Genomic DNA, 27,554 nt, shown 5'->3' with positions numbered 1-27,554 from the left:
GAGCTATATGTGATGGTTTTATTTGTAAAATACTTTATGCTAACAGCAAAATACTGTAATTTTATCTTACAAAAGTTAGCAAAAATTGATACATTTGAAACAGAAATAAGAAAACTATTTCTACTTTGATTCAACTATTCAATTCTCATTTTAATAGGTATGCACCACACTTTACAGATTTCAGTGCCAGACAGATCATTCAATAAATATATCATTCTAGTGAAAAAAAGTCATAGAACTACTGAAAAAATATAAGCATTTTTGGCTTTTTCTAACATTTTGAACTACTAATATCTATACACACCAAAGTTCTTGGTATATACTGACTGTATAGATCAGTAACAGAAAAATGTTAGTAGCATACGAGAACAATCAAATTTGCAGTACATTTCTAGTAAAAAAAGAAAATCAGAAATTCAGCCTACTTCTTGATTCATACAGAGGACTTCTGTAAGGAAGTGGCAGGGGGAACTTAAATTACTAATTTTGTATCTCATAAGGCCATTGCATATCCTAATTTACAATTAAAAAGCCAGCCCTATGCTATATATAATAAATACTGTTTGTTATGAACAGAAGTGAGAATAAATAAACTTCACTGGTTTATCCTATTGCTAACAAATAAACTATGAAATCTTTGCCTTGAAGAAGACAGTTCTGCTATGTACATAGGCATAATTTTGGAAGCCACCGTTGCCTCAAATTTCAGAGGTAAAATCAGTTCTCTGTGCCAGTCTTCTGAGCTGCTTCTTTCTGTGAAAAAGTCGGACATCTGAGACTGTGCTCAGACATGAGGCAAGTGGCAAGGCAAAATCACACACCAGTCTGCCAGTACATGGACACTGGGAGGACAGTGCCTGATGCTGGAAAAACACATAACAGAAACCGTATGGTGGAGTTCAGGATCCTGAAGAAGTATTATCTTTAAATTTCATTAAGGAAAAACAAACCAAACATTGAACTGTTTGTTCTGGGTGCTTTTTTTGCCCTTTTGTAGAGCTAAATCAGAGCAAAGCACTACTCCAACTGTACAGACATGGTTGTCTGCTACAGGAGGCAAATAGAATCATTAAGGTTGGAAAACACCTCCAAGATCAAGTCCAGATACAAGTTAACTAAATGCAATTAAACATATTTTTCCTTTCTGATATTTTTGCTTAAAATATCCAATTGTCAAAGCAAATTTCATTCCTCACACGTACTTAGATAACTTAGCTGGCTATGATTCATCCTCCAGGGTGGACCATTCTTTCTTCTCCTCTTTTCCATCTGCTTCTGCTGACCTGATGCACAGCACATCTTTTCTAATCAGAATAATCTTTCAGATTCAATGAATCATGAGAAGATGCTTTTAAGATAGACCACATTGCAAATGCTACAGGGAACAGTGAAAGCAATTTCTGAGGAGCACAAATGCTACTTACAGAGGGAGTTAGGGTTCCCAAGTCTTCTGCTAACTTTGGTCTTATGAAGCCATACTATTAACTGCCGACAATTCAGTTTAATGGGACAACTCAATTTTACAGGCTTCTACACAGAATTTATAAAAACCTGATGAATTAAGATTTGAGACAGATGTAGAAGGCTTCAATCCATGATATGACAGTGCTACTTTTCGCTGGCTTTACTGAAGCGGGATTCCTTGGAGGACTCTGCACTCGATGGCAGCACTGCCAGGGCTCTCTGGTGCATTCCAACCGTAGCCTTTTTAAGCTCATGTCTGAGACTGCGGATTGTGCTGTTTATGGCAGCCACACACGCCTTCCAATCAAATCCACTTTCATTTAGATCAAAGGATGGAAAATTCTCTTGAAGGAAGTCTAAGAATAAACAAGTATGTAATAGTGAGTTATCAATTATTTATGCAAGCTATATACTCTTTCTGGATGTAGTTAAGCCAAAACAAGTGTGTGCTACCAAAACAGGTCTGCTCCATTTTATTAACACTTAATGTTGTTGTCTGAGAGGCAGTTATGCCACACCTGTGGAGCTCTTAGCATGCACTGTCTGGATCTTAACAACCCTTTCAACCTCCCTAGATTCCAAACATGGAGGACAAGCAGTTCCAAGATTTGTTAGGAAATGCATGTTGCAAAAGAGTGTGATGAATCACAGAACGAATCAGAAGGGATCCATATGGCTCAGAGTACAACTCCCTGCTTCTTGCAAAACTACCTAAAACTAAATCATATCCCCATGGTATCCTAATATAATGTTAAGAGTGTCTTCAAGATGAAGGTTACTAGTCAAATATGCAACCTTACTAACTCAGTGAGCACTATCCCACAGTAATGCTGTGGAAGAAGCTCTTCTTGCTGTCCTAAACATTCCTTGCAAATCTCAGCTTTAGGCGAGCTTTGGCTTTCTCAACACTATTCCACACTCCCAGGCAAGGTTTCAGCTTGGATAGAGTTAATTTTCTTCCTAGTAGCTAGTACAGTGCTGTGTTTTGGATTTAGGATGAAAATACTGTTGATCAACACATTGATGTTTTAGTTCTTTCTAAGCAGTCCAGGCCTTTTCAGCCTCTCACACCACCCCACCAGCAAGCAGGCTGGGGGGCATAGGAAGCTGGGACGATGCACGGCCAGGACAGCTGACCCCAAATGCCAAAGGGATATTCCATACCATATGGCCTCATGCTCAGCATATAAACTAGGGGTAAAGCTGTCTTGGGGTCATTGCTTGGGAAGTGGCTGGGCATCAGTCAGGGGGTGGTGAGCAACTGCATTGTGCATCACTTGTTTTGCATAATCTAATTCTTTTATCCTCATCATTATTTTTATTTTCCCTTACATTTCTCTCCTATTAAACTGCCTTTATCTCAACTCACATATTTTGCCTGGTTTTTCTTTTTTTCCTTCCCAGTTCTCTCCCCATCCCAGTGGGGAGGGGGAACATGACAGGAGGGGAGAAGGTGGGCAAGTAGCTGTGTGGTGTTCAGCTACCTGACAGGTTAAACCACAACAGTTACTAAGTTTCACTTCATAAACTCTCCTTGTTTTTAATCTCTATAAACAGTGTTTTGCTCCAGAGCTTAGTTATAAATTCCCTGTTTAGCCAAACTTGTCTCCCCACAGCTCTACCAGTTCTCCTGTCAGGATGGACTCTCTTGTGCTTGCAGAATGCTGTCCTTAAAGACCTATCAACTTCCATGAGCTTCTCTCCTATTTAGAGCTGTCTCTCACAAGGTTCCACCTGAGAGTTTCTCAAGTAAGCCAAACTCTGCTCTCCTAACCTACTCAGACCTTTTACACTACTTATGATCTTGAGGTCCAGGATTTCGTAGTCTCTCCAGGCAATACTGCCACCAATTATCACACATCAAACCTTTTCATGAAGGGCACCATAACCTGCTGTGCATGACACCTCTGCATGATCTACCCCCTATATTAAGAAATTATCCCAGATGTCCTCCACTGCTTCCATCTCCCACTGCGTTGCCCTTTTAAGTAGATGTCATGGAAACAGCTTTTTTCATATGAACCAGGTTGGTGATCTGGAGAATTTCCTGAGCTACTAAAATAGAACTCCATCTACATCTTCTCAATCTGTTTCACTGCTGGCACTAATACCTGTCAGAATGGTTTCACGGACTAATTTCTCAAGTTTCATGCTTTGTTCGTAGGATACAAAGTTAATCACTCTTGTTTATTTCCCCACATTACCATTTGAACAGAGATTTTCTTACCTCTGAGAGCATTAATTTTGTTGGAATCCAGGGGGCTCATACCACGATCGAGACTACCATATACATTGCTTTTTACCAGCACGTCTTCAGTGAACATATGACGAATTAGGTAGCGAGCTGACAGCTCTGGCCGCGTCTTCCCCTTGGCTACATAAATGACTGAGAAAGGCAACTGGACGTTGCGCCATGGGCTCCCAAGAGGTTCTACAAAAACATAACGAGGAGGGAAGAGAGATATTTTACTCATCCAACACCAACCATGCTTCAAAGTGGTTGTGTTACAACAAAACTAACACCAGAAGTTCACCCCGAAGCTACTCTACTTGCCTGGAAAGACCAGAGCAGAACTGTAACACCACAGCTAATGCTAAAATGAAACATACTGCAGACAAACGTCCAGGCAGCCAGAAAACCCTGACTGTTGTACAGTCATTTAACAGTACTTCTGATGTGTCTTCAGCAATGCTAGCAATGTAACCTGCATTATTAATGATTTTTTTCTAACTTGTTTTCATCTCATGTGAAAAGATTATGCTATTCCATTTACATAAGTAAAAAAAAGTTCTGCTATTTCAGTGGTACTTAGATCCTGTAAATGGAAATGGAAAAAGAGTGAATAACTACTTCAATCTGATTCACTCCAAACATAAAAAAAAAAATAAGGAGATCTGTGGGATCAGATTAACAAATGTCGGGTGCAGAAGCAGATCTGATATAGACCCAAAGTGATTCTAAGCAAATAAATTATTTCCAAGGGCAAATAATTTCAGCTCATTTTCCTTGAGACTTTCTAAGCGTCACATGCTGTACATGGATTTTTTCGCAATGAATTTGTATATTGTAAAAGTATATTTTACTTTCATTAAAAATATAATGGCAGTTTTAAGATTTTTATTGTCCTAAAGAGTCAGTTTTACAGAAAGGTGTGCTTTCTTCTGAAATTGCAATACCATTCCATAGATGTTCTGAGCTACCTTAATCCTTTAAAGTACCATATCTCCAAACAAAAGAAAAAAGTTAGGACAACCGAACAGAGTATCTTAAGATGAACTTTCCAATCTTACAGCACATATGCATTACAGGACACTGGCAGATGCAGACAGACATATGTTCTATTAGCAAGATAATGTTCTTGTTTGCTCCCTTGAAGACTTACTATACATATACCATATGACTGCCTTAAGAGGAAGAGTCACATAGTTCAGAAAACCCCTTTATTACGTAATGACACCTACAGTATCATCTTTTGCCTATCACTGACCACTTAAAATGTAACAAACAATTCCAGAAAATGCAAAGTTCTTAGTTTACCCATAGGTTCCAAAGACTGTTGTTTCCTGGTTGAAGACGTGTGGAAAGCTTCTGGAAACTTATCCAATCCCAAATTCCGTGAAGTGTCAGTTGTGGAGCTGGTCATTTTCTGACAGTTTTGTGAATTGCCTCCACTATCTTCATTATGACTTAAATCTACACAATGAGATGTATCTGGAGCATCAGTCACTTTTTCTTTCCTTTCAGCTGTCTTCTGAAACATTAAATGAGGTTAGCATATGCACCGAGAGAAGCCTACCAGTTTTCTAATTAGTGTTCCAGTTTATTTCCCATTTAGTATAAATTAGATTTCAGATATTTACAATATAGTTATTCCTGAATATCTATCATGAAAATAACAGAGGCAAAACAGATATAAATATTCAGAGATATGCAAAGAGTATTTTAGAAGCAGAGGTAAATGGAGTGACAGGTATTTTGAGAGTTATTTTTCAGTCAATATAAAGGCATGGCTGGATATATCTGAAATAAAAGCTTATGAAAACAGTGCTGCCAGCTACATGTTTAACCTCTCAATCAAATTCGACACTACTTCTGGGCAACATTTGCAGTGCCTTCCTTTTCATATCCTATGCTTAAACATCTCTTAACTGAACGGTGGACACAGGAGCAGGAAGAGGCAGAGCAAGAGAAAGGCACATGCTTCCAGTATCCCTGTATGGAACTAGCGCTGCAGTCAGCAGGCCTGTGATGAGCAACACAGAGACAGAACCCAAGGAATTTCCAATTACAGCACTTGTATGATAAGGAGTTCAAATAATTAATCTGAGAAAATGCACAAACTTAGTACTTAAAAAATTATCACCTTAAGAGAACCTCCTGAGTTTGTTTTTGTTTCAGAGCGTAGACAGCGGATCATAGCGTTGACATTTGTGATACAGGTCTTCCAGTCTTTTCCATGTTCACTCAAATCATAGGTTGGAAAGTTAGCTGCCAGAAATTCTACATATAAAACATAGAAAATGTTTTAAGCTTCATGACATAAACTGGCATTTAGAAGTATTCTACTTTACAAAGAGAAAGCAAACTAAGAAATGCTTCATGTTTACTGTTCTCCATTTACAAGCTTTAGATTTCCATCTATATTTATTATATAAAGCATTTCCTGGTAGAATTAGAGGAAACATGTGATCTTTCATGCTAACTTCAAAAAAAAACCCTTCAAAAACAACAACAAAAAAAAGCCCACAAAGAACAGAAACATTGTAATGCTGCAACCATTTCACATCTTATATAATCTCACTCTTTTAACCCTTTAACACATACATATCATGGGATTTGTATAAATTGTTTGACATTTAAAGAAAATAATACCCTCCCAATCTTTACCATTTCTCAATCCAGAGAAGTGAACTTAAGAGAAAGAATATTTAAAAATCACCAGTTAATGTCTGTCCCAAGTACACCCTGACCGTAAAAAATCCAGCCTAACCAACCAAGAAAACCAACCCACAAAACCCATGTCATCACAAAATAAATTGCAATGAAAAATTTAGAGACAGTGAGCATGACTGATGAACATGGAGTACACAAAACCAAGAGAAATTCAAGTTGTTTTATCCACATCGAAGAAACACAAACACTGAGAATTACAAAGCAAGACCTTCAAAACAAAAAGACACTGCAGAGTGGAGCACGTCCACTATGGCATTTATCTGTTCCTCACTTGCTAGACAATGCTATCAACATACACAAAAAGACTTCCTGTAAGTTAAAAACTTTGTTAAGTGTTACAGAAGTAAATCCATGCATTTTGAAAGGTAACATACCTCTTATTGCAGCAATTTTGTTTGGATCCAATGTCCTGCGTCCTCGTGCACTTGCTCCCATGATGCTGCACAGCAGCGTTTTCTTGGGGAACAGGACACGAACCAGGTAGCGCGCGGCGTACTTCGGTTTAGTCTTTTGCCGAGCTTTCACCAAATCATTTCCAAGAACTTTCACGTTTCTCACTGGGTCACCAACGAACTCTTTTGTAAAACAAAAAACATAAAAAAAGAAAAAAAAAAAAAAAAAAAAAAAAAAAAAAAAAAAAAATATCCCAAACGACTTGTTAAAAACAGAATGCTTTTTCAAACTCTTTCTCTTGACCTCTATGGTACTCTCAGAATATGTTCTTCGCTGTGGTTAACTCTACTACATATTATTAGTTATCTTTGCTCTTGCAAAAGGAGCTTTAAATTGGAAAGGTAACAGAAATACCATTTTAATTTACATTATCCACCAACATAACAAACTGAAATCAAAACACCCAAGAAGATACATTAGAAACCCAAGAATCCATAGTATTCACCCTGGCCTATTTTACACAGGTGCAGATATCATGTATGTTTTCAAGACAATAACTCATACAGAAAGGCATATCCATACATAGTACTGCAAAAACATACACTGTTTACAAATTTGTAGATAGATACCCCAGTATTTCACCTACTATTCATGTAGTTCTTCAGCTGTATGAACTTTTTTTCAGACCAAAACCAACAAAAAACTCATAGCTCAGCCTTCCACATAATTCAGGGCATTTACGCTTCACAAAGACATTAGTTTTTAAGACACAGTGCTATTTTTATATGTGCATATTTATTATAATGCAATGATCCATGGAATTATTATTTTTCTGTGGAATTAAGCATTTTGAAATAAACCAAACACTGGAGGATCTGAGTATAGAAAGGATGTTTCACTGATAAAATCCTCCACAAGATGAAAACAGGTATTTCCTTCACACAGATCAGGTAAATTGCTTTCTTAAAATGTGTCTACAGGCATATGCCTCACTGAGCTTTAGTGGTAATCTCTTTTGCCTTTTTAAACACATGGATAACACACATCCTTTACTTCTGAATTATACAGAGGTTAAAAATGGTTAAATCAAGTGTCTCAAGAGACAAAAAGAGGGTCTAGTCTTAAAAAACCCAAAGCAAAGGCTTGTAGTAGTCTATACAACTGTATGTGCACTGCAGAGGTTTTTAAGTGATCTCTGGTATATGAAACATTCCTGTGACCTTTGTCTCAAGAGTTTTAAGAAGTATTCTATTGTAGAAATATGTGTCAGTCAGCCAGTCCTGCTCCTTTATTTTTGCTAAATAATGATAATTAAATTTCTTTAGGCATACTTTTTTCATACTAGCAGCAGTTTTTTAGCCTTTGTTTCTGAATATTTATCACAAAGGAACTCACCAAAGCTAGGGTCAATGAAGACTGAGGAAGATGGTAGCTCTTCACTGATATTCACATCCCCAGATGCATTTCTGTAGTTCTCCACTACAGCATTATTTTCTTGACTGGGCTCAGATGGTGCTGGCACTGTTGATGATGCCACTGGTGAAGATGCAGCGTTGACAGTACTTTCCACAATACTGGGTGCAAGATTTGATTGTGGTGAAAGGTCAGGCATCTCATTAGGTGATGTGTATGATGAATGCAATGAATGTGTTGAAACTATAGTGGGGAGTGGTGGGCTCTGTCTACCAACAGGCTGCTGTGATTCAAACTGAAAACTCTGCTGAGCATGTTTTACCGTGGAATTGACTTGAGCATGGCCATTTTGTAAAGGAACCCTTACAACTGGACTACGCCTTCCCTGGCCTGGTGAAGAGAGATGAAGACTTAAGTCCCTTTCCATGGATTTTTGTACTCTTATTTTTCCTTGGGGCAAATGACTGGAACTTCTGTATGTAAATCCAACTGGTTTCTGGAAACGTGATTCAGAAAACAATTAAAAGGTTAAATTAGACATAGCTGGTCATTTTTTATTTTTATTTTTTAGCAAACCAGGAAAACTAAATTTTAGCAATTACGCTATTGGCAGCATGCTATCCCTTGAAGTACTCACTGTTATTAACTCAGAGCTATTACTTTTTAGCCTTGCCTCCACTTTCATCTATTCTCACTTGTAGCTGTAATACTAAGAATTTATCTGACAAGCTTCAATGTTTCTCAATTTTTTCCCACCTGGGGTGCTGGCATAATTGCTTTCTAGACAAATATATAATGAGAAAAACTTTGTAAAGGTTCTTAAAGATGTTCTATAAAAAGGCAAATAGGCAAAATAAAATCTAAACTTTTTCAGCCATTGACCCAGTCTGATGAATTTTCAAGGGATGTCTTCGCTAGGCCATGCTAGCTTCCTTTCAAACAAGAAGGAAAGAATTCACTTTCTCTTCTCTATTTGCTAGCTGAAAAAATTAAACATTCAGATCTCATCTACAGTGGAAGATTCCAAAGAAACTAAGACAAACTGAGAGACAGGTTAAGTTTTACACCACTTTGAGTACTTTTATTAAAAAACATATGACCTCTAAAGCATGTATTCTACTTCAAAACACAAGTCAGTAACCACCAAATGTAGATGACACATGTGAGTTTGTTTTTCTTATTTTGTTTAATTTTTGGAGGGTTTGTTTGTTTGTTTGTTTACAGGAATCCCATTATATTCACCATTCTAACATTAAAAAAATCTCTGACCTGAAGAAAGGCTTATGTATCCGAAAGCCTGGTTGTTTTTCCAGCTTTTGGAGTTCATATAATAAAAAAAGTACCTTTACCACAAACCTTTCCTTATTTATATACTTAGCCCTTCACAGATACAACAATGGTACAGCTATAAAAAACCCAACAGCATTGCTGTTGGTTTTAAACAGTTGGCAGATTGCATCTTACAAGCTTATAGTGATAAAACCCTGTAGAAAAAAAAAAAAAAAAGGCAGTGCAGGTCACTTTTAACCCAAACATTAAAGCAGCTGCCATCCCACAGGATCAGAGGGGAGAGTAAGAGTACAGAGGTCTCATAGGGTTCATATGTAGGTGACAAGATCAGTTTATTCCCTGGATCTCATGGTTTTGGACATGTGGACAGTACAAGCTTGGAGTTGACAAAAAACCCCACATTCCAAATAAAACCTAGTATCCTACTGACAGCTGACATGCACGACCAATTAATTGCTTTTACCCACCCTTAAAGCAACTGGCCTTACTTTTGTCTTGACATCTGACAGCAGCATCACCTCTGCCACATTAAAAGTTTAGCAGTATTGTTGACAAAAAAGGTCATTATGGATTTTATGACCTTCTTCAAAAATCATCTGTTATGCTTTCCTTTTAAAGAGTATTGTTAGAACTACTAACATTGTGTCTCCTTAGTTAAAAGTGGATTGATCATTTAGGAACAAAATGAATAGCGTGTATTCAATATCAAACCTTATTAAAAATGTTGAAAAAGGTGCTTTTATTAAGGAAAATAATAAATTCTAGACTGTAATGGATATGACAACACATTGCTGAGACCTAAAAATCAGTCACTGAGCTAGCCTGACTGATGCTTAAACTTTCTTTTAAACTGCAGAAACCAGTAAGACAGCACATCACATGTTGCAAAGGTGCAAGAGCAAAAGATGTACCTACACAATTAATTTCTGTTCATTCCAATACAAATAAAATTTTACAGCATCTATCACAGCATCCTATATTTGATGGGGGCCACTGCCTATCTGTGATCACCAGTCAATAACAACACAGGAGACGGAAGCTGGTGGACAGTAAGAAATCTCAAGTAATTTAATTGAAATAGATTCTAAGTCTACTACTTTGCTACTAATTTTAATCTTAGTGGAAGAGTTGTTTTTTTAAATAAGCATCAGAGGAAATGAGTGAATTAAAGGAAAAATAAATGTCTTAGGTCTTTAATACTCACAGGTTTGAGCAACAGTGGCTTTACACGAGTATGCTGCATTTCTGAGACTTTTCGATGAAGCATGTCAAATTTTTTATCCAATTTCTGAATGGCATCATACATGGCCTGTCGATAAATGTAAGAGTGAAAACAGTACTGTTTCACAAGAACCCAAACTAAACATGAAGAAACCAGAAAGTTCAGTTGAAAGCTAAATTCCCTCCCTAAAACTAGCTAAGATCTGTAGATAATATCCACATTCTGTAATCATACTAAAAATCAATTTAGACAAAAAATGCAAGTAACAATGGTAAATATTACAGTAAAAAGTATTATCAGAGAAGTTTACTCTAGTGACTCTAACGTGGCTGGCACTTGAAGGTGCCAGTTGCTCTTACTGCTTCCAGCAGATATTTTATTTCTACCTATTTTCATGTTTTATGATACACTGATAAGTTTCTGACAAGCTCTAAGGCACAGTAGGTATTACAAAACACTATTTTAAGTCCTGATAAGTTTCCAAATACACAGGTAAAAGCCTTACTGGCAGTCACTGAAATACTGATTTCTCTATCATCAATGGGAAATATTTAGAAAAATCCTGTCTGTAAAGTCAAGTCCCAACTGAAACTGAATATAGCCAGGGATGCCACAGACAAGAAGAAGGGCTTCTGTAAGTATGTAGGTGACAAAAGAGGCAAGTGCAAGCCTGCTGCTGAATGAGACAGGGGACCCAGTGATACAAGAACAGAGAAGGCTGAGGGATTCAATGCCACCTTTGCCTCAGCCTTTACTAGCAAGACTGGCCTTCCAGAATCCCAGGAAGCCTTCCAGAGACCAGGAAGACACACTGAGTGTAAGAGGACCTGGTCAGAGAATACTTGAGCAAACTGGACACACCTAGGTCGAAGGAGACTGATGGCACGCACTGACAAGTGCTCAGGGAGCTGATGACATTGCAAGGCCATGCTCGACAGCCTTTGATCGACCAAGGTGAATGGGAGAACACTGGATGAAAGCAAATGTCACTCCTGTCTTGAAGAGCAGCAAAGAAGAGGACTGAGGGAACTACAGGCCAGTCAGCCCCACCTCCATCCCTGGGAATGTAATGGAGCAGCTACCCTGGAAACCATTTCCAGACATATGAATGACAAGAATACCAGCAGTCACAGCACGGCTTCACCAAGCAGAAGTCATGCTTGACCAACCTGATAGACTTCTACCTTGAAATGACTGGCCTGCTAGATCAGAGTAGAGCTGTGGATTTTGTCTACCTGGATTGGAGGACAGCCTTGAACATTACCTCCCGTAAGGTCCTCATGGATAAGCTGCTGACATACAGGCTGGATGAGCAGACAACAACATGGACTGGAAACTGGGTGAATGGCTTGGCCAAGAGGCGGATGACCAGCAGCACAAATTCTAGATGATGGTCAGTAACTAGTAGACTACCCAGGGGACAGTACTGGGTACAAATCCTCTTTAACATCTCCATGAATAATCTAGACGATGGGCAGAGCACACCCTCAGCAACTTTGCAGATGACACCACACTGGCAGAAGCAGCTCATAAACCACAGGGTCACGCTGCCATCCAGAGGGACATCAACAGGCAGAACAAATGGGCTGATAGGAGCCTCAGGAAGTTCTACAAGGGAAAGTGCAAAGTCCTGCACCTGGGGAAGAACAACCCCAGGCACCAGTACATGCCAGGGACCACCCAGCTGAAAAGCAGCTTGGCAAAAAAGGGATCTGGGATCTCCTCACCCTTTTAAGGGTCCCGATTAAGTTTAATGTGAGCCAGCAGTGTGCTCTTGCAACAAAGGTGGAGAATGGTACCCTGGGCTGCATTGGGCAAAGTATTACCAGCAAGATGAGGGAGGTGATCCTTCCACTCTGCTCAGCACTGGTGAAGCCACATGTCAAATGCTGAGTCCAGCTCTGGTCTCCCCAGTGCAAGAGAAATCTGAGCATACTAGAGAGAGTCCAGTGAAGAGCCATGAAGGAGATAAAGGGATGGGAATGTCTCTCCTATTATGAGAACAGGCTGAGGGAGCTGGGACTGTTCAGTCTAAACAAGAGAAAGCTCAGGAGCTCAGTACAGATATTATAAAAAGGCTTCATGTAGCCCTAGTGCAGAGTCACTGGGAGGAGGGGTAACAGTGGAGTAAAGGAGATGGAAAGGTGCCTGTAGGCAGCGAAAGAAGTTATAGTTTCTCATTAATGCTATTTGTTACAGCACACATTCCGAGACTGGTGGCAAGTCTTACTCACACAGTCTTAGTCAACCTCCATCCACCACATTCCTGAATGTATTGCTTAAGGAGACTTACAAGACATTCACACCTGGCTAAAAGCCACTCACAAATTGACTTCCCTAAAGCATGGCTGGAATGTCTTTCACTCTGTACTGTGACCCCAGTCACACAAGTGCTCACCTGCAGAAGTATGGGGTGCTTTTAACTTTCAGTGCAGTTATTTTCAATCTCACATTCTACTGCTTCCAAAGTTAAAAGGAAAGAACTCACAAAAACAACACTAGCAGAATTTTGGCACACCTTTGGCAAGCAATACATACTTTCAATAGCTGGCTATGTATCATAGTCATATCTTTCCCATTACTGTGAAGGTCCTCCCAGTAAATCCCCAGAGTTTACATTTTGTATTAAAGCTTAATATTTGTAAAGTATTCTTGCCAGCTATGGTGTAAAAAGTTCAGATAATATGAAGGAGATTAGTTTTTCATTGAAAATATTGAAGTGGGCAACTAAAAAGTGAATAACTGGAAAGGATCAAGTCATAGGTTGTCACATAAAGAATAAAAATCTTCCTGAAGTTTAACTAAAGTTGTTTAAATGACATTTCATATATAAAGAAAAAAAAATACCTGGCAGTAACTGAGGACCTCCATAAGTGTAATCTGCTCATATCCAGTATAGGAAGCTTCAGATACAATACTCTCCTTTTTCATTGAAATAAACAAAACAAAACAGAGTGTAAGCTACTAATATATACACAGGGTTAGGATATCACATTAGGCAAATAAATCCCAAATTCAAATCTCACATGTTACTTTAGCCTACCCTGAAACACACATCCCAAAGCAGCTTTTCGAAGTCTAGCAAACAAAAGGAAATTAACTTACACATTCATAGTCTGGTTCATACTCATAAATGACACTGTCACTATCTTCATATTCTTCTTCCCTGGTTCTCATCTGGGAAATAACATAAAGAGCATGTAATGTTTTGAATAATGAAAGCATTCAAAATATAAACTGCGGGGAGAAACACCTAGGAATCCAACTTGGAAACTTTCAGTTGTAGTTATATTCTCTCCACTTGGCTACAAGAGAGCCCAAGAAAACAAGACTTAACATAGTCATCTTATTTATGTACTGCTGTCTTACGGAAACTTTCCTGTCTGACCATTCGGGAACCACTCTGGCAGTCACATTCCCACCACCAGAGACTTTCACTGCTGGGACCGAAGCCCCTCTGCAGCGGGTGGTTCCAGTGAGCTGATGGGGGCCCAGCCTGACTCCCTGCACACCCCACTTTCACAGCCAGACAAGGTTTCCTTATCGACTTGACAATGGGCTTGCCATAGCAGAGCCTCAGACCTCTGGTTTCTTTAAGTATTTTTGGCATGGTACAACAACAGAATAACTGGAACTTGGAACTCAGTTTGAGCTGAGTGTCTTGGAGGGACTGTGTGTATATGTACACACAGATATATATATACGTATAAAATAATATGTGTTTTATTTGTTTATTCTAAGGCCAGAACTTTCTCATTTAACTACACATACCGTACAGCCAGGCTTACTTAATCATAGAATCATTTAAATTGGGAAAGAACTCTAATATGAGTCTAAATTATGAGACTTCACATATATTTTTAAACTGAATAAACCATTTAAAAAAAAAAAGTGCTTATCTCAATAGGTATAACTGCAAGCAGAACCTGTAAAAAATGTCAAGAGACAATTTTCTCACTGCTTGTAAATTGCTTTTATACAAGAAAAACGGCGCCACCACCTGGACAATCCTGACATTTTTCTTTTACTGGATGGGTGCCTTTCCTATCCACCATACGCTGCAGATATTAATTATGAGTCTGCTGGTGGCATTTCTGGGCTTTTTCTTTTATTTTTTAAACTAATCAGGTCTAATTTTAAAAAAAGAAGGCTGAGGGGTGTTTCTTTTATTTTGTTTATAACAGGTAGAACTTCAGTGACTGGTAAAATTATGAAGAAGACTATCTGGGAATTACTGAAAAACACCTGAAGGACAAAAGCAGTCATCAGTCACAGCCAGCATGAGGGGAAAGTCCTGCTTGTCATAGTAAAGTTCCTTTAATTACAAGGTGACCCCATGTGGTCGATCAAGGGAAGGAAGTTGATGTAATCTATTCGGATTTCAGTAAAGCTTTTGATACTGTCTCTCACAGGATCCTTCTGGACAAAACGTCCAGCACAGAGCTGGATTAACACATCCTGTGGTGGGTGAGCAATTGGCTCATGGGTCGAGCACAGAGGGTAACAGTGAATGGGGGAACATCAGACTGATGACCTGTCACTAGTGGGGCTCCTCTGGGTTCCATGTGACTCATATTGGTGTCATCCTGGTTTAGAACTGGTAGAAGGTGCCCTCAGAAGGACTTATAACTTAAATACAGCATTGCCACAGGGTGTGGTTTAACAGCCTTGTTCCTAAGAAGCTTTGGAACATGAAAGTTGTTGAGTCTATCAACTGTTTTCTGCTTTTGGGAAAGGGATGTAGGACTTTGGTTAATTTCATCTACTACCTGATCAACAAGATTTTTTTCTTTATTGGGCCCTGTGCTCTTTAACATCTTCATACATGACTTGGATTCAGGACTAGAAGGAATACTAAGTTTGCCGACAACACTACACTAGGAGGAGCTGCTGACTCTCTGAAGCCAGAGAGGTCCTACAGAGAGATCTGGACAAATCACCAACCATGGACAAATCACCAACCATATGAAGGTTAACAAGGACAAGTGTTGGATTCTGCACCTGGGGCAGGGCAACCCTGACTGTGCGTACAGACTGCCAAATGAGAGGCTGGAGACTCGCTAGAAGCATCCAAGCACTGCATAGATATCCAACCTAGCTTCTTCACTGGGATGGTCATCCAGTGATCATACAAGAGTGAAGGAAAAGTGACATTCCAAATAACATTGAAATTGACCTCAAAACCAAGGGCTATTGCTTGGTGAAACATACCGCATTCTGTTCCACTACAGTAGGACAAATTCGTTTTCTTTTATTACGCACAACCACAAAATCCACTTTTTCAGGGCTGTGAATGTTTCCTCTCTGCATCATTGCAGAATGGCTCATTTGTGAAGCCATTTGATCAGTTAGCACTGGTAAGCCTTCGCCTCCTGGGAAAGTGAAGAGAAAGCAAAGCACATCAGCAAGTTTCCCACTGTATTTAACATTTTACTACAGTAAAAACAGGCACAGTCACTCTTTTTTTTTTTTACCTTTCAAACTGCTCGGCTGTTTCAAATTTGTTTAGCAGTATATTTTCAAACACTTATTAATCCAATTCATTTAGATATGAAGTGATAAATTCAATTTAACATTGTTTCTTCCAAACTCTCTCCAGCCTCCATTTCATTTTGCCTTGCTTTTCACTCTTGATTCTCTAATTTCCATGTCCAATTCAAAACCCCAACAAAACCAGCTCCCTGAAAATTCAGGCAATACACTCACTATATAAAACACAGTTCCCATTCATTCAGTCTTCAGTAGTCACTTCCCTACATTTATGGGGTTCCCCGTAGTTTTGACACTGAAACATTGTGCAACAAAAAAGACCTGCTCCAGGTCAGGGACTACCAAACACAAACTATTCATAAGCGATACACGGAATGCTTCCACCTCTCCACGTGTGGGCCCAGCACAGTTAAAAAGCCATTACCAGTTTATTACTGCTCTGTGCTAATTCTTTTGAAGTCCACACAATTGCCAGACCTGCCAGAATGGAAGAATGTTACAGGATTTTCACAGCGAAGAGAAAGTGTTCTACTGCCAAATTTGTCTGTACATCAGTTACAGGTTTCTACCTCAGATTTTCAGGTAAGGGCTATAGCAGCTCTTTTAAAAAGAAATCAAATTCTCTTATGAGCAGAGTAAGGAAAAACAAACAGACAAAAGTAACTACTTCCCCTTGAGTGCTATATATTTTAGCTAGAGATGGGCCAAGCACTATATAGATAACAAGATATAGAAAAGAGATTATATTAAACCACAAGTAAAGTTACAGAAGTTGAACAAGACCTTGGAAATAATAAGAGCAGCGCTGGCATAAAAGGGCAACACCAAGTCTCCACCGTACTGTTCTGCCATGATGAAGTTTTCAGATGACATAGGCCAAGCTGAAGAGGTATGGTGAGGAAGTTTTGTGGACACCTACAGTAAATTCCTCCCACGTAAATGGAGATGCATAAGAAAAGTTACAAGGGTACTTCTTACCTCTTTAGCAAAATAATGGAACGAATCTCATGTCCCAGTTGGAAACTAGGGCTAGTATCTCAGAAGTGATGAGAAAACTAATCCCATGAGACTGGGACAAGCTAAGAGAAATACTGAAAAGCAAAGGCAGCTGCATTTCTTCAATGCAGCAGAAGAGGAAGGGCCAGGGGCAGGACAGAAAAGTACAAACACATCCAGTATGACAAGCTAGAAAAAAAATTTCCTTGCTTTAAAAGCCAAGACAAATGCAGCCAAGCTGGCAGATATAATCCAGGCAAGATCTGCGGTAGATTTAACTAGTAAACATAATTTTGAAATCATAATCAATAATTGGGTAATAAAAATACATAAGGTGAAGATTAAAACCTATCTACCCTCCCTCAATCAGCTCCAGAATTTGCCTCCTTTCTCACACCACCTCATGCCTCCATGCCTGTCACACAGGCCAAGCTAGCACTCATCTCCTAGCACTCAGTGCTTCCAGAACGGAGAGCCCAGGACATGACAGAGAGCACTCTGTGGGACCAACACCAACAGAAGCAAGAGGACATGCTGAAAGGAGAAGGGCTGCAGGATTAACACACTGGCACAGTACAGTCCCTCAGATTTCATACACTTTCTGCAGCCAAACTACAATGCCACTTCACCTGGAGAAACATCAAGTCCCTGGAATCACATTTTAAGCATATTATGTTTGTACTAAACTAATGGTCTGCATGATCAGATTCCCAAATTTAGATATAGTCCTGAGTATAGTGACCTAAAAAAAAAAAGTGCCAGCAGAAGTGATACTGAGTTTGTGGGCATAAATGGCTAAGAAAAAAAGTGAAATAAAAGTGTTCTGCAGCAGGTGGGGAGAAATAAAGACCTAAATCTGTATTTTAGTGATATTGAGCTTGCTCTGCCAGCTATGTATCCATAGGCAAGACCAAAAGACTAAAGGTTCTCAGAAACACCCAACAACACTAGAAAACAGATGTAAATTGCTTTTGTGAAGATAAATACTGATGGGATTCTCTATAGTATCAACTGGCTGAATAAAAAAAAAAAAAATCCCCCAAACAAGTAAGTGCCGTCACTTAGTTACTGTCATTTTCTTCACTGGTAATACTGCTACTGGAATTACTAAACTCTCATAACAGTTATGAATGATTTTTGTCTGTGCCAGTGAAGCAAGGGCTAAGATTTTGAGAGACTTTGATCTTGCATGTTAAAATAAATACAATGAATTAAAGACAATCTCCAAAGGCTACTTACAGCTAATAATTTATCACCTTAAACAACCATCTTACTATCATTATGCATCAGTATCTCCAGTACTAAATTACACTGGGCAGTTTATCTAAAACTCTAATTTTTTAGGTTAGCTTTTTCCATTACATTTATTTTCCAAATTACTTCCTAATTCATTCCTAGGTACATTTACTTCTTAAGTAAGTAAAAAACTGTCTTTTTTAAATGTAATAATAATGGCCAGTCTTCGCGAGCGAAGATCCGGGGAAGGTCTCTACACCTTCCAGCCTGCGCATTGGATTTTTTAGGTGAGACACAGTGTGCGCGGAACTGAGCCCACCCTTTAATCCTAAGGTTCATCTGCCGGGGCCAAGCGAGCTTGGACAGTGGCAGCGAGGTCCTCAGGATGTAGATGGATTGCCTTATAGGGCTAACGAGCTCCACCTGCCCGGGAGTGGCCCTGACCGGGAATCGAACCCAGGCCTCGGCGGTGACAGCGCTGCGCCCTTACCACTAGACCACGTAATATATCATATATAACATAATACAAAATATTTTAGCGGGTTCACTATTTATAAAGACCTGTAAAGTAATAACTAAAAGGTACCTCTTTTAAATGCATTGCCAAGCAATTTCTCTGAAGTAGCTTTCTAATAAATTGTGTTTTAAAGGTATGGCCAATATAGAAAGCATTCAACACAGCAGCACTGAACACACAGCATTAAAACTAGCCATAAACTATTACATTACAACAAAAATGAACAGTAATTACCATAGGCAAGTTGACCGACGTGGTGAACAGCACTGTTTGCTTCACAGTTTTGTTCCACTGACATGCAGCTTTCTGTAGACAATCCATGTTCTCCGTGGTCCATAATCACTGCTTCAACATCATCTTCAGACTTCACACATATGTAATCTATTAGCATATGCAGAAAGAAAAACGGGTGAAATACACTACTCTGCACTTCAGATAACAACTGTAGTGCCTGTATCACATCTAGCAATATTTCAATTGTACCACAGACTATTTTAAATCCAGTTTCACTTTAGTGACTAAATGCAAAGTCACTTTTAAAAACAAACACTGAGGTTTTAACACTCACTAGAAGGTAAGCAGCTTACTATTGCTTAGTTGGTGGGATTCCTGAAACTACTTAGTATCCAATTCTTCCTACAGCGTCCAGCTTCAAAAGGAACAGTTATAAGCCAGCAGAACTTCTACAAAGTCCATTATTTACACTTTCAAGCATATGAAAAAATACCAAAATTTCCAGACCAAATTAAGTTTTCATAAATAAGCCTTGCTTAATACACCTGAAACAAATCAGTCTACAAATCCTAACTGTTTATTTAGTATTCAGGTCAAACCAAACATCAGCTGTCAAGGAGATGTCATACAGGAATACATCTGCACTATCAGATTTTTTCCAAATAAACACACTACATCAAGAGAAAAATGTCCTGGTTTCAGAATAACTGTATTACAGTTATTATCGCTGATCCAGTGTTTTTGACAGGGTCATTAAAGGAGTAGAATTTATTCTTCATGAAACAAATTAATGCAAAGAACCATACTGTGAACCACTAAAGTTAGGAAATAAAACTTAAATTCAGCCAGTAGACATGCATAACGCCACGCTGTGTAACACATGATGGACTGAGGTCCAGGAATGAATCGGAACTGTCTGAATGTAATAGTGGTCTGGCCTTTTACTCTCCAATTCACTCCAAATCCTGCTCTCTTCCCTCTGTTTCAATAAAGCTCAATTCCACAGATCATTCAGTTTTCCCTCTGTCCAGTACTCCTAATCTAATCCAAAAGAAATAACACAGGCAGAGTTTGGATTTGGCTGCCATCAGATTAGGAAAGACTTGCCCAAACTGAGGGTCTGTTCAGAAACACCCATCTACTGCCAACACAGTCAGCAGCATTGTTTATAGTTGTGAAAGAAGCCAAAAAGTTACCTGGGGCAGAGCTGACCTGCACAAAAGAGTTTAGCTGGGTGGACACAAACTAGGATATTCTGCTGAGGCTGCAACTAAGAAAAGTTCTTGGCCAGTTTTCATCAGCTGCATAGAAAATAAACAATAGGACTACTCACGAACCTAATTTAGGTGCAGCTTTTAGCAAAACACCTCAGTGATATTCACTGACTGAAGTTCATTGCAGGCTCATATGAGGAGTTATTAGCATGTGTTGAATTAATTAACTGCCTCACAGGCACAAATTTTTTTGTTGACAAACATTTAGTATTCTACCTACTTAGGGAGAGAATTAACGAAGAGTCAGGAAAAGGGCATCTGCAATGAAGCAGGAGGGATCAGAATCCTCTCTGGCAACTTCCCTAACCAGTATGCCAGATTAGTGCATGGCCTGACAAACGTCCTACTTACAGCTGGGCTTCTGCTGTCCTGCAATCATCCTTCTATCCCTAAATACAGGAGGTGACACATGTTGTATGCAATTTATGCAACCCTTCAAAGTACAGACTTTGCCTGTATATTCTCATGCCTCACTTTGGCCAACAGGAAATAAGGCAGCCAAACAAGCCTACCTGATCAGCAACTATGCCACTCAAATCTACAGAGCAGACAGAGCAATGGGTATAGAAGAGGGAAAAATTCTGTGGAACCAGCACACAGCAAAGACACAACAAAGTCAAAGCAGCTCCTTTAATCTGGATTAAAGCAAGGCCAGTATGATCAGAAGTCAGGAGAGTTTCTATAACTGGTTTAAACTGAACACAAAGCTCTGTCTTCCCTCTACCACTCTCCCTGAAATAAGTTTTAAAATCAGAATTTCAGTGGTGCAGTGGACTACGAGCAGAAAGTGTTTCCAAAGTCGGTAGCTAGAGCAACTCACAGCTGGAGCATAAACATAAACCAAACAGGAAAATACAGAAAGGGAAGCCACCTCAATTAAAAAAGCATAAAAATCCCCAACCAAATCTAATTAATTACAACACATTTCCACAATGATGCATAAGCAATGCAGCCACAAGCATTAGTCCCTCAAAACTTTTGACCTCTCAGATGGTGGCCAAAATCCTTCTCATCCCTGGGGCTTTAAATTTCCATTACCCATTGCTGAACATAGCTGCTCTCATACAGGTAAAGGAAATGTCAGAATGAAAGATGAATACAAGCTACAACATAAAGAAAATTGGGACATACATACAGTGACACCACAGACAGGACACAGAGTCACAGAAAGAAAGAACTATTTTTTCTCTAAAATAAAGATTGAAAGATGTTGGTATTAAACATATAGAAATACTAAAACCAAGCAACCAAACAACAAAAAAATCTGGACTCTTTCAAAGGCAGTTAAAAACAAAAATATAAAAGCAAAAAAAAACCCTCTGTAGCAACTATGAGTTACCTACACAAACTAATAAAGCAAAGCAACCCTACTCGAAGAAATAAAGAATTTAGCTGGGTTTAAACTAATCCACAAAAGGAGAGACAGCTAGCATCAACTTGGATCACAATTAGATCCTGCTCTATTTTATCGTGTGGCACTTACACTAACATACACAAAAAAGTGAACCAACACAACAGAGAGTCCAGGACCACCAGTGCCTTTCAGGATTAGTGTCATCCCATCACAGCTTTAGGTAATAATTTGGCTATTAACTCAATCTCACTGCAGAAACACCTGAGAGTTTTAAGCAAATTTCTGCATACTACAATAATCTAAGCTACGAGCACAGAAATACAACTAGATCTGAAGCCAGAAGACAAGCTGAAGACAAGTTGACAGATTATTTTTTTTTCTCCAAGTATGTTACTAATTAAATATATCGTGTAAGCCAGAGGGATGAGGAAGGACTTGTACTGAGTCAGACATTACCTGATGACTGCTCTCACTTATTGTGGAAACAGAAATATAGGTGACCATCAAGTATGGAATGGTAAAGGGACGTGGGTAAGAGAGCTGAAAGCACCAACTTGTACTAAATGCTATCCCAACCTCTACTGCACAGTTCCTGGAGGGCTGCTTGCAAAATCACCAAATCAAACTTTTCACAGAAATCCAGTGTTTTTTCTTCATTTTCTAAGAGTAAGTTAGACATATCTCTGTATATCTGCAATGATGATCTCAATAGTCCCAGATGCAACAGCCAGCCATGGAAGCTATGTGTAAGACAAACTAGATTTTACAAAAATGCTTAAATATAGCACTCAGAAAAAAACCTGACTGCACCTACTTCAAGTCACATTCTTGAATTTAGCATACTTCTGATAGTTTTGTCCTTAATCTAGATATAGGTTGTCACTGATCAGAGACACCAGAATACTCTAGCACAGATAAAAATGCTTATCAACAGCCTCTGAACACTGAAACAACAGTTAATCTAGAATGCTGTTGTCGGAATTTGCATGAGTGAAATTTGAAACAAACTAAGACAACAGAACCAAATGTTAAGGCCATACAAACCATTTACTACGGAGAGATATAATAAAACTAGATTTCCTGTTGCTTTAGGTCTAGTCCAGAGCATACCCTGGGAAACAACCCTTGAAAACAAGGGAGTCCAGGAGGGATGGATGTGCTTCAAACAGGAAGTTTTGAGTGCACAGGAACAGGCCATACCGGTGTGCCGAAAGGCAAGCCGGCGGGGAAGACAACCAGCCTGGTTAAACAGGGAGATTCTGAAGGAAATCAGGGATAAAAAGAGAGTTTATCGACTATGGAAGAGAGGGCTGGCTACTTACGAAGAATTCAGGAAGACAGCTAGATCATGCAGAAAGAAAATCAGGGATACAAAAGCGCAATTTGAAGTTAAATTGGCCACTTCTGTTAGGGATAACAAAAAGTCCTTCTATAAATACATTAATAACAAAAGGAGGGGCAAAGAAAACCTCCATTCTTTGATGGACTCGGAGGGAAACATAGTTAATAGAGATGAGGAAAAGGCTGAGGTACTTAACACCTACTTTGCCTCAGTTTTTACCAGTAAGACAGGTGGCCCTCAAGGCAACTGGCCTCTGGAGCTGGTAGACAGAGAGAGGAAACCAAATAGCCCCCCTGTATTCCAGGAGGAAATAGTTAGTGACTTACTGAGCCACCTGGATCCTCACAAGTCTATGGGACCAGATGGGATCCATCCTAGGGTAATGAGGGAGCTGGCAGAAGAGCTTGCCAAGCCGCTCTCCATTATCTTCCAACAGTCCTGGCTCACTGGGAGGTCCCACATGATTGGAAGTTGGCAAATATCACCCCAATCCATAAAAAGGCTGCAAGGCTGACCCTGGTAACTACAGGCCTGTCAGCCTGACCTCGGTGCCTGGCAGAGTTATGGAACAGATCATCCTGTGTGCAATCACACAGCACCTACAAGATGGACAAGGAATCAGACCCAGCCAGCACGGGTTTAGGAGAGGCAGATCCTGCTTGACCAACCTGATCTCCTTTTACGATCAGGTGACTCACCTGGTGGACGAGGGAAGGCTGTGGATGTGGTCTATCTGGACTTCAGCAAAGCCTTTGACACTGTCTCCCATAAGATACTCCTGGAAAAGCTGGCAGCCCATGGCTTGGACAGGGGCACTCTGTGCTGGGTTAGGAACTGGTTGGAGGGCCGGGCCCAAAGAGTGCTGGTGAACGGGCTGCATCCAGCTGGCGGCCGGTCACCAGTGGTGTCCCCCAGGGATCAGTGCTGGGCCCAGTCCTGTTTAACATCTTTATCGATGACCTAGATGAGGGATTGAGTCCATCATCAGCAAATTTGCTGATGACACCAAGTTGGGAGGGAGTGTCAACCTACCAGAAGGCAGGAGGGCTCTGCAGAGGGACCTGGATAGACTGGAGAGATGGGCTGACTCCAATGGGATGAAGTTCAACAAGGCCAAGTGCCGGGTCCTGCACTTTGGCCACAACAACCCCTGCAGCGCTACAGGCTGGGGACAGAGTGGTTGGAGAGCAGCCAGGTGGAAAGGGACCTGGGGGTGCTGATTGACAGGAGGCTGAACATGAGCCAGCAGTGTGCCCAGGTGGCCAAGAAGGCCAATGGCATCCTGGCCTGCATCAAGAACAGTGTGGCCAGCAGGAGCAGGGAAGTGATCCTTCCCCTGTACTCAGCGTTGGTGAGGCCGCACCTTGAGTATTGTGTTCAGCTCTGGGCCCCTCAGTTCAGGAAGGATATTGAGGTGCTGGAGCGGGTCCAGAGAAGAGCAACCAGGCTGGTGAAGGGACTTGAGCACAAGTCCTATGAGGAGAGGCTGAGGGAGCTGGGATTGTTTAGTCTAGAGAAGAGAAGGCTTAGAGGTGACCTCATCACTCTCTTCAACTACCTGAAGGGAAGTTATAGCCAGGTGGGGGTTGGTCTCTTCTCTCAGGCAACCAACAACAGGACAAGGGGACATGGACTCAAGCTCTGCCAGGGGAAGTTTAGGTTAGATGTTAGGAAGAAATTCTTTACAGAGAGGGTGATCAGGCATTGGAACGGCCTGCCCAGAGAGGTGGTGGATTCACCATCCCTGGAAGTTTTTAAAAAGAGATTGGACATGGCCCTTAGTGCCATGATATAGTAATTAGAGTTGGATCAGGGGTTGGACTTGATGATCTTGGAGGTCTTTTCCAACCCAATCTATTCTATGATTCTATGATTCTATATTTGGATTACTGCGATGCCAAAACCACCAAAACTCAAGGTAAAACAACTCTCTCTGAGAGACCTCTGCTGTTTAACAAGATCTGAGCTCATACTGCAACTGCTTACTGAAGAAAAGTATTAATGGCACATCTTTTTTATTGCCAAGAATTAGTACAGATTATTGAATTTAAAACAAAGCCAATCAGAACACCAAAGAGTTGAGGATGAAGGAGAAGGATCAACAAACATATGTTTGTTTAATCAGGAGTGTATCAGGATTGCTATGCTCCTACCCTCCTACATCTCAGTCCTACCCCTCTACTTCATGCGGGCACTTGAATAACTGCACAGTGAACTGGCCATTTCTTAGTCAGAAAAGTTCCTTGAACCATGAAGTTACACAAGGAAATTGGGCATCTGAGCAAGAACAATTGGAACTTCTTTAGTGGGTAGGCCCGTGACAGCAACCACAAGCTAAATGAGCTTAAGCTGACGTGAGTAAACATCACTGCCGGGAAGGGCGAGGTGCAGCATTTAACTAACAGAAACTGACCTGTTTCGATGCAAAGAACAGGAAACACATACCCCTCTAAGGCACTTAAGCTGCACTGAGGATTGTCTTCCAACGGGAAGCTCATTAGGTCAGGCCTTTCACTTTCGGGACATCACTCATCTCTGCCGTACTGAGGTTTTTTTCCCGAGTAACTGCAGCGCTGGGAGAACCTCCCAGGGCCGACACCCCGCTATTCCACAGCAAAGTCTCCCCAGAATTTTGCCACTACGTTCACCAGCCTCCTGAAGACTAAGGAAAGATAAACCTTCCCCCCAACGCCACCATCCCCGACACTGAAACGGACCTACACCGCGAGGCAGCCAAACTGTGCCTGGGCCATCCTGTTCCTGAGCACCAACTTCCCTGCGGGTCCCCGGGGTCCCCCCTATCTGCAGGGCCCCGCGGGGGCGCGCCCGGCCCCTCCGCCCAGCGGCTCCCGCGGACGCGCGCCCCCGCCGGCCCTGACGCGGCGGCGACGGGCAGGAGCGGCAGCCAATGGCCGCGCTCGGCGCGCGGGAACGGGCGAATCGCGACGGGCGCGGTGGGCGTGGCCCGGCCGGCTCGGCGGCGGCGTTGGGGCCGCTCCGAACGATGGGGGCGCGTCCCCCGCGCCCCGGCGGTGCCGCGTCCCCCCGCCTCCCGCCGCGGGGCGAGCGGCCGCCCGCCGCCTTACCCTCCTCGGACATGGCCTGACGGGGCGGCAGGGCGCGGGGTTCTCCTCCGAGCGGGTCGGGCGGCGCAGCGAGCCGGGCACGGGCAGGGACAGGTGTGGCCGGAACGCGGCGTTGGAAACGGAAGCGGCTCCTCCGACGCGAGCGACGAAGTGTTTTGGGGCAGTGCGGCTGCGCGCGGGGGCGCGCCCGGCAAACGGGGGCGTGGGGGCGGTGCCGCCACCGCCCTCTCGCTCCACAGGCGCGGCGGCAGGGCAGGACGCGGTCCGTCCGTCCGTCCGCTTGCCTGCCTGCCTGCCTGCCTGCCGGTACTCAGTCCGTCCGCTACGACCCTCCTTCCACAGCCAGTCCACACGGCACCCGGTCCGTCTGTCCGCCCGCTCCCGCACAGCAGCCCGTCAGTCCGTCCGTTCGCCCGTTCCCGCAGCAGCCCTCCTGATTTCCATAGTCCTGTGGGGCAGCGGTATTTGGTGGAACTAAGAGAAGAAAGGCATTTAAAGTGGGTCTAAGAGGAGTACAGTCTTTAGGAAGCGAAGCTAAATTAAAAGGAATGATCTGATACGCTAAAGGCCGTAACACCTCTGTTTGAAGTTACAGCACGCTGTTTTACGAAGTTTTGTCTTGAAAATATAAACTGGTAGGCATTCCGCTATATTTCTACCAGTATGGTTTCAGTGGCTTGCTAATCATCTAGAACGCAGGTTTTGAAAAGAAAACTGAAGGGAGTGGAGGCAGGTGGGAGGTTGTTATAGGGAAAGGAGTCAGCTATTAATGCATTTGAATGCAGAACATATTTTCAGAAAGAGTGAGAAAGCCTGACCTACTGTGGTGGTATATATTCACAAGTATATCCCTTGTACATACTCTTCAGGTCTCTGTGTATGTGAGTGTGAATATTCTATAGCAAATGTTCTGTGAATTTTCCTCTCTGAGATTCTTAAGTAGTTTAGATCTGTAAGTAAGTGAGGCCTGTGAGTTACTGCTGTGCTATAGTAAATTCTATATAATCTTGTGTTAAATTGTTTAGCTATCAATTAAGTGCTGTTCAAACCTTTGAGCCTAAATTGTTAGTCAAATCTGGGACTAAGTTTGGCTGGGGAGTCCACTTTGAATCTTGTGGCTCAAGAGGGGGTCTCCCTTTATTCCTTTTTATGCTTATCCTTTCCTATCCTTATCCTTACCCCTCCCCTCCAACCCACCCAATCTCCACATAGATAATTTTGGGGTTGATTTGGGGTTTAGATTGATTGATTTTAGGTTTTAGTTTGCTTTTTCTGTGTGCTTTAACTAT

At 41.2% G+C, this 27,554-nt stretch overlaps 1 protein-coding gene across 1 annotated transcript; it reads right to left on the bottom strand.

The window, feature by feature from the left end:
* BEND2 (BEN domain containing 2) lies at window positions 1-26,398 on the bottom strand. The gene is made up of 12 exons (XM_050332557.1): window positions 26,266-26,398; window positions 19,210-19,356; window positions 15,948-16,108; window positions 13,842-13,913; window positions 13,584-13,658; window positions 10,719-10,823; window positions 8,207-8,720; window positions 6,793-6,993; window positions 5,829-5,965; window positions 5,003-5,216; window positions 3,692-3,895; window positions 1-1,820 (listed from the first exon to the last, which is right to left on the bottom strand). Exons 1-12 carry the CDS (start codon window positions 26,276-26,278, stop codon window positions 1,609-1,611), a joined length of 2,055 nt encoding a protein of 684 aa, XP_050188514.1. The 5' UTR covers window positions 26,279-26,398; the 3' UTR covers window positions 1-1,608.
* Between the last annotated feature and the right edge of the window lie 1,156 nt (window positions 26,399-27,554).

Source organism: Myiozetetes cayanensis, unplaced genomic scaffold (assembly GCF_022539395.1).
Source record: "Myiozetetes cayanensis isolate MyiCay16 unplaced genomic scaffold, myiCay2020 scf5-8, whole genome shotgun sequence".
In the NCBI taxonomy this organism is placed as follows: Eukaryota; Metazoa; Chordata; class Aves; order Passeriformes; family Tyrannidae; genus Myiozetetes; species Myiozetetes cayanensis.
The sequence above is the reverse complement of the archived record's forward strand: the minus strand, read 5'-3'. Positions and strand labels throughout refer to the sequence as shown.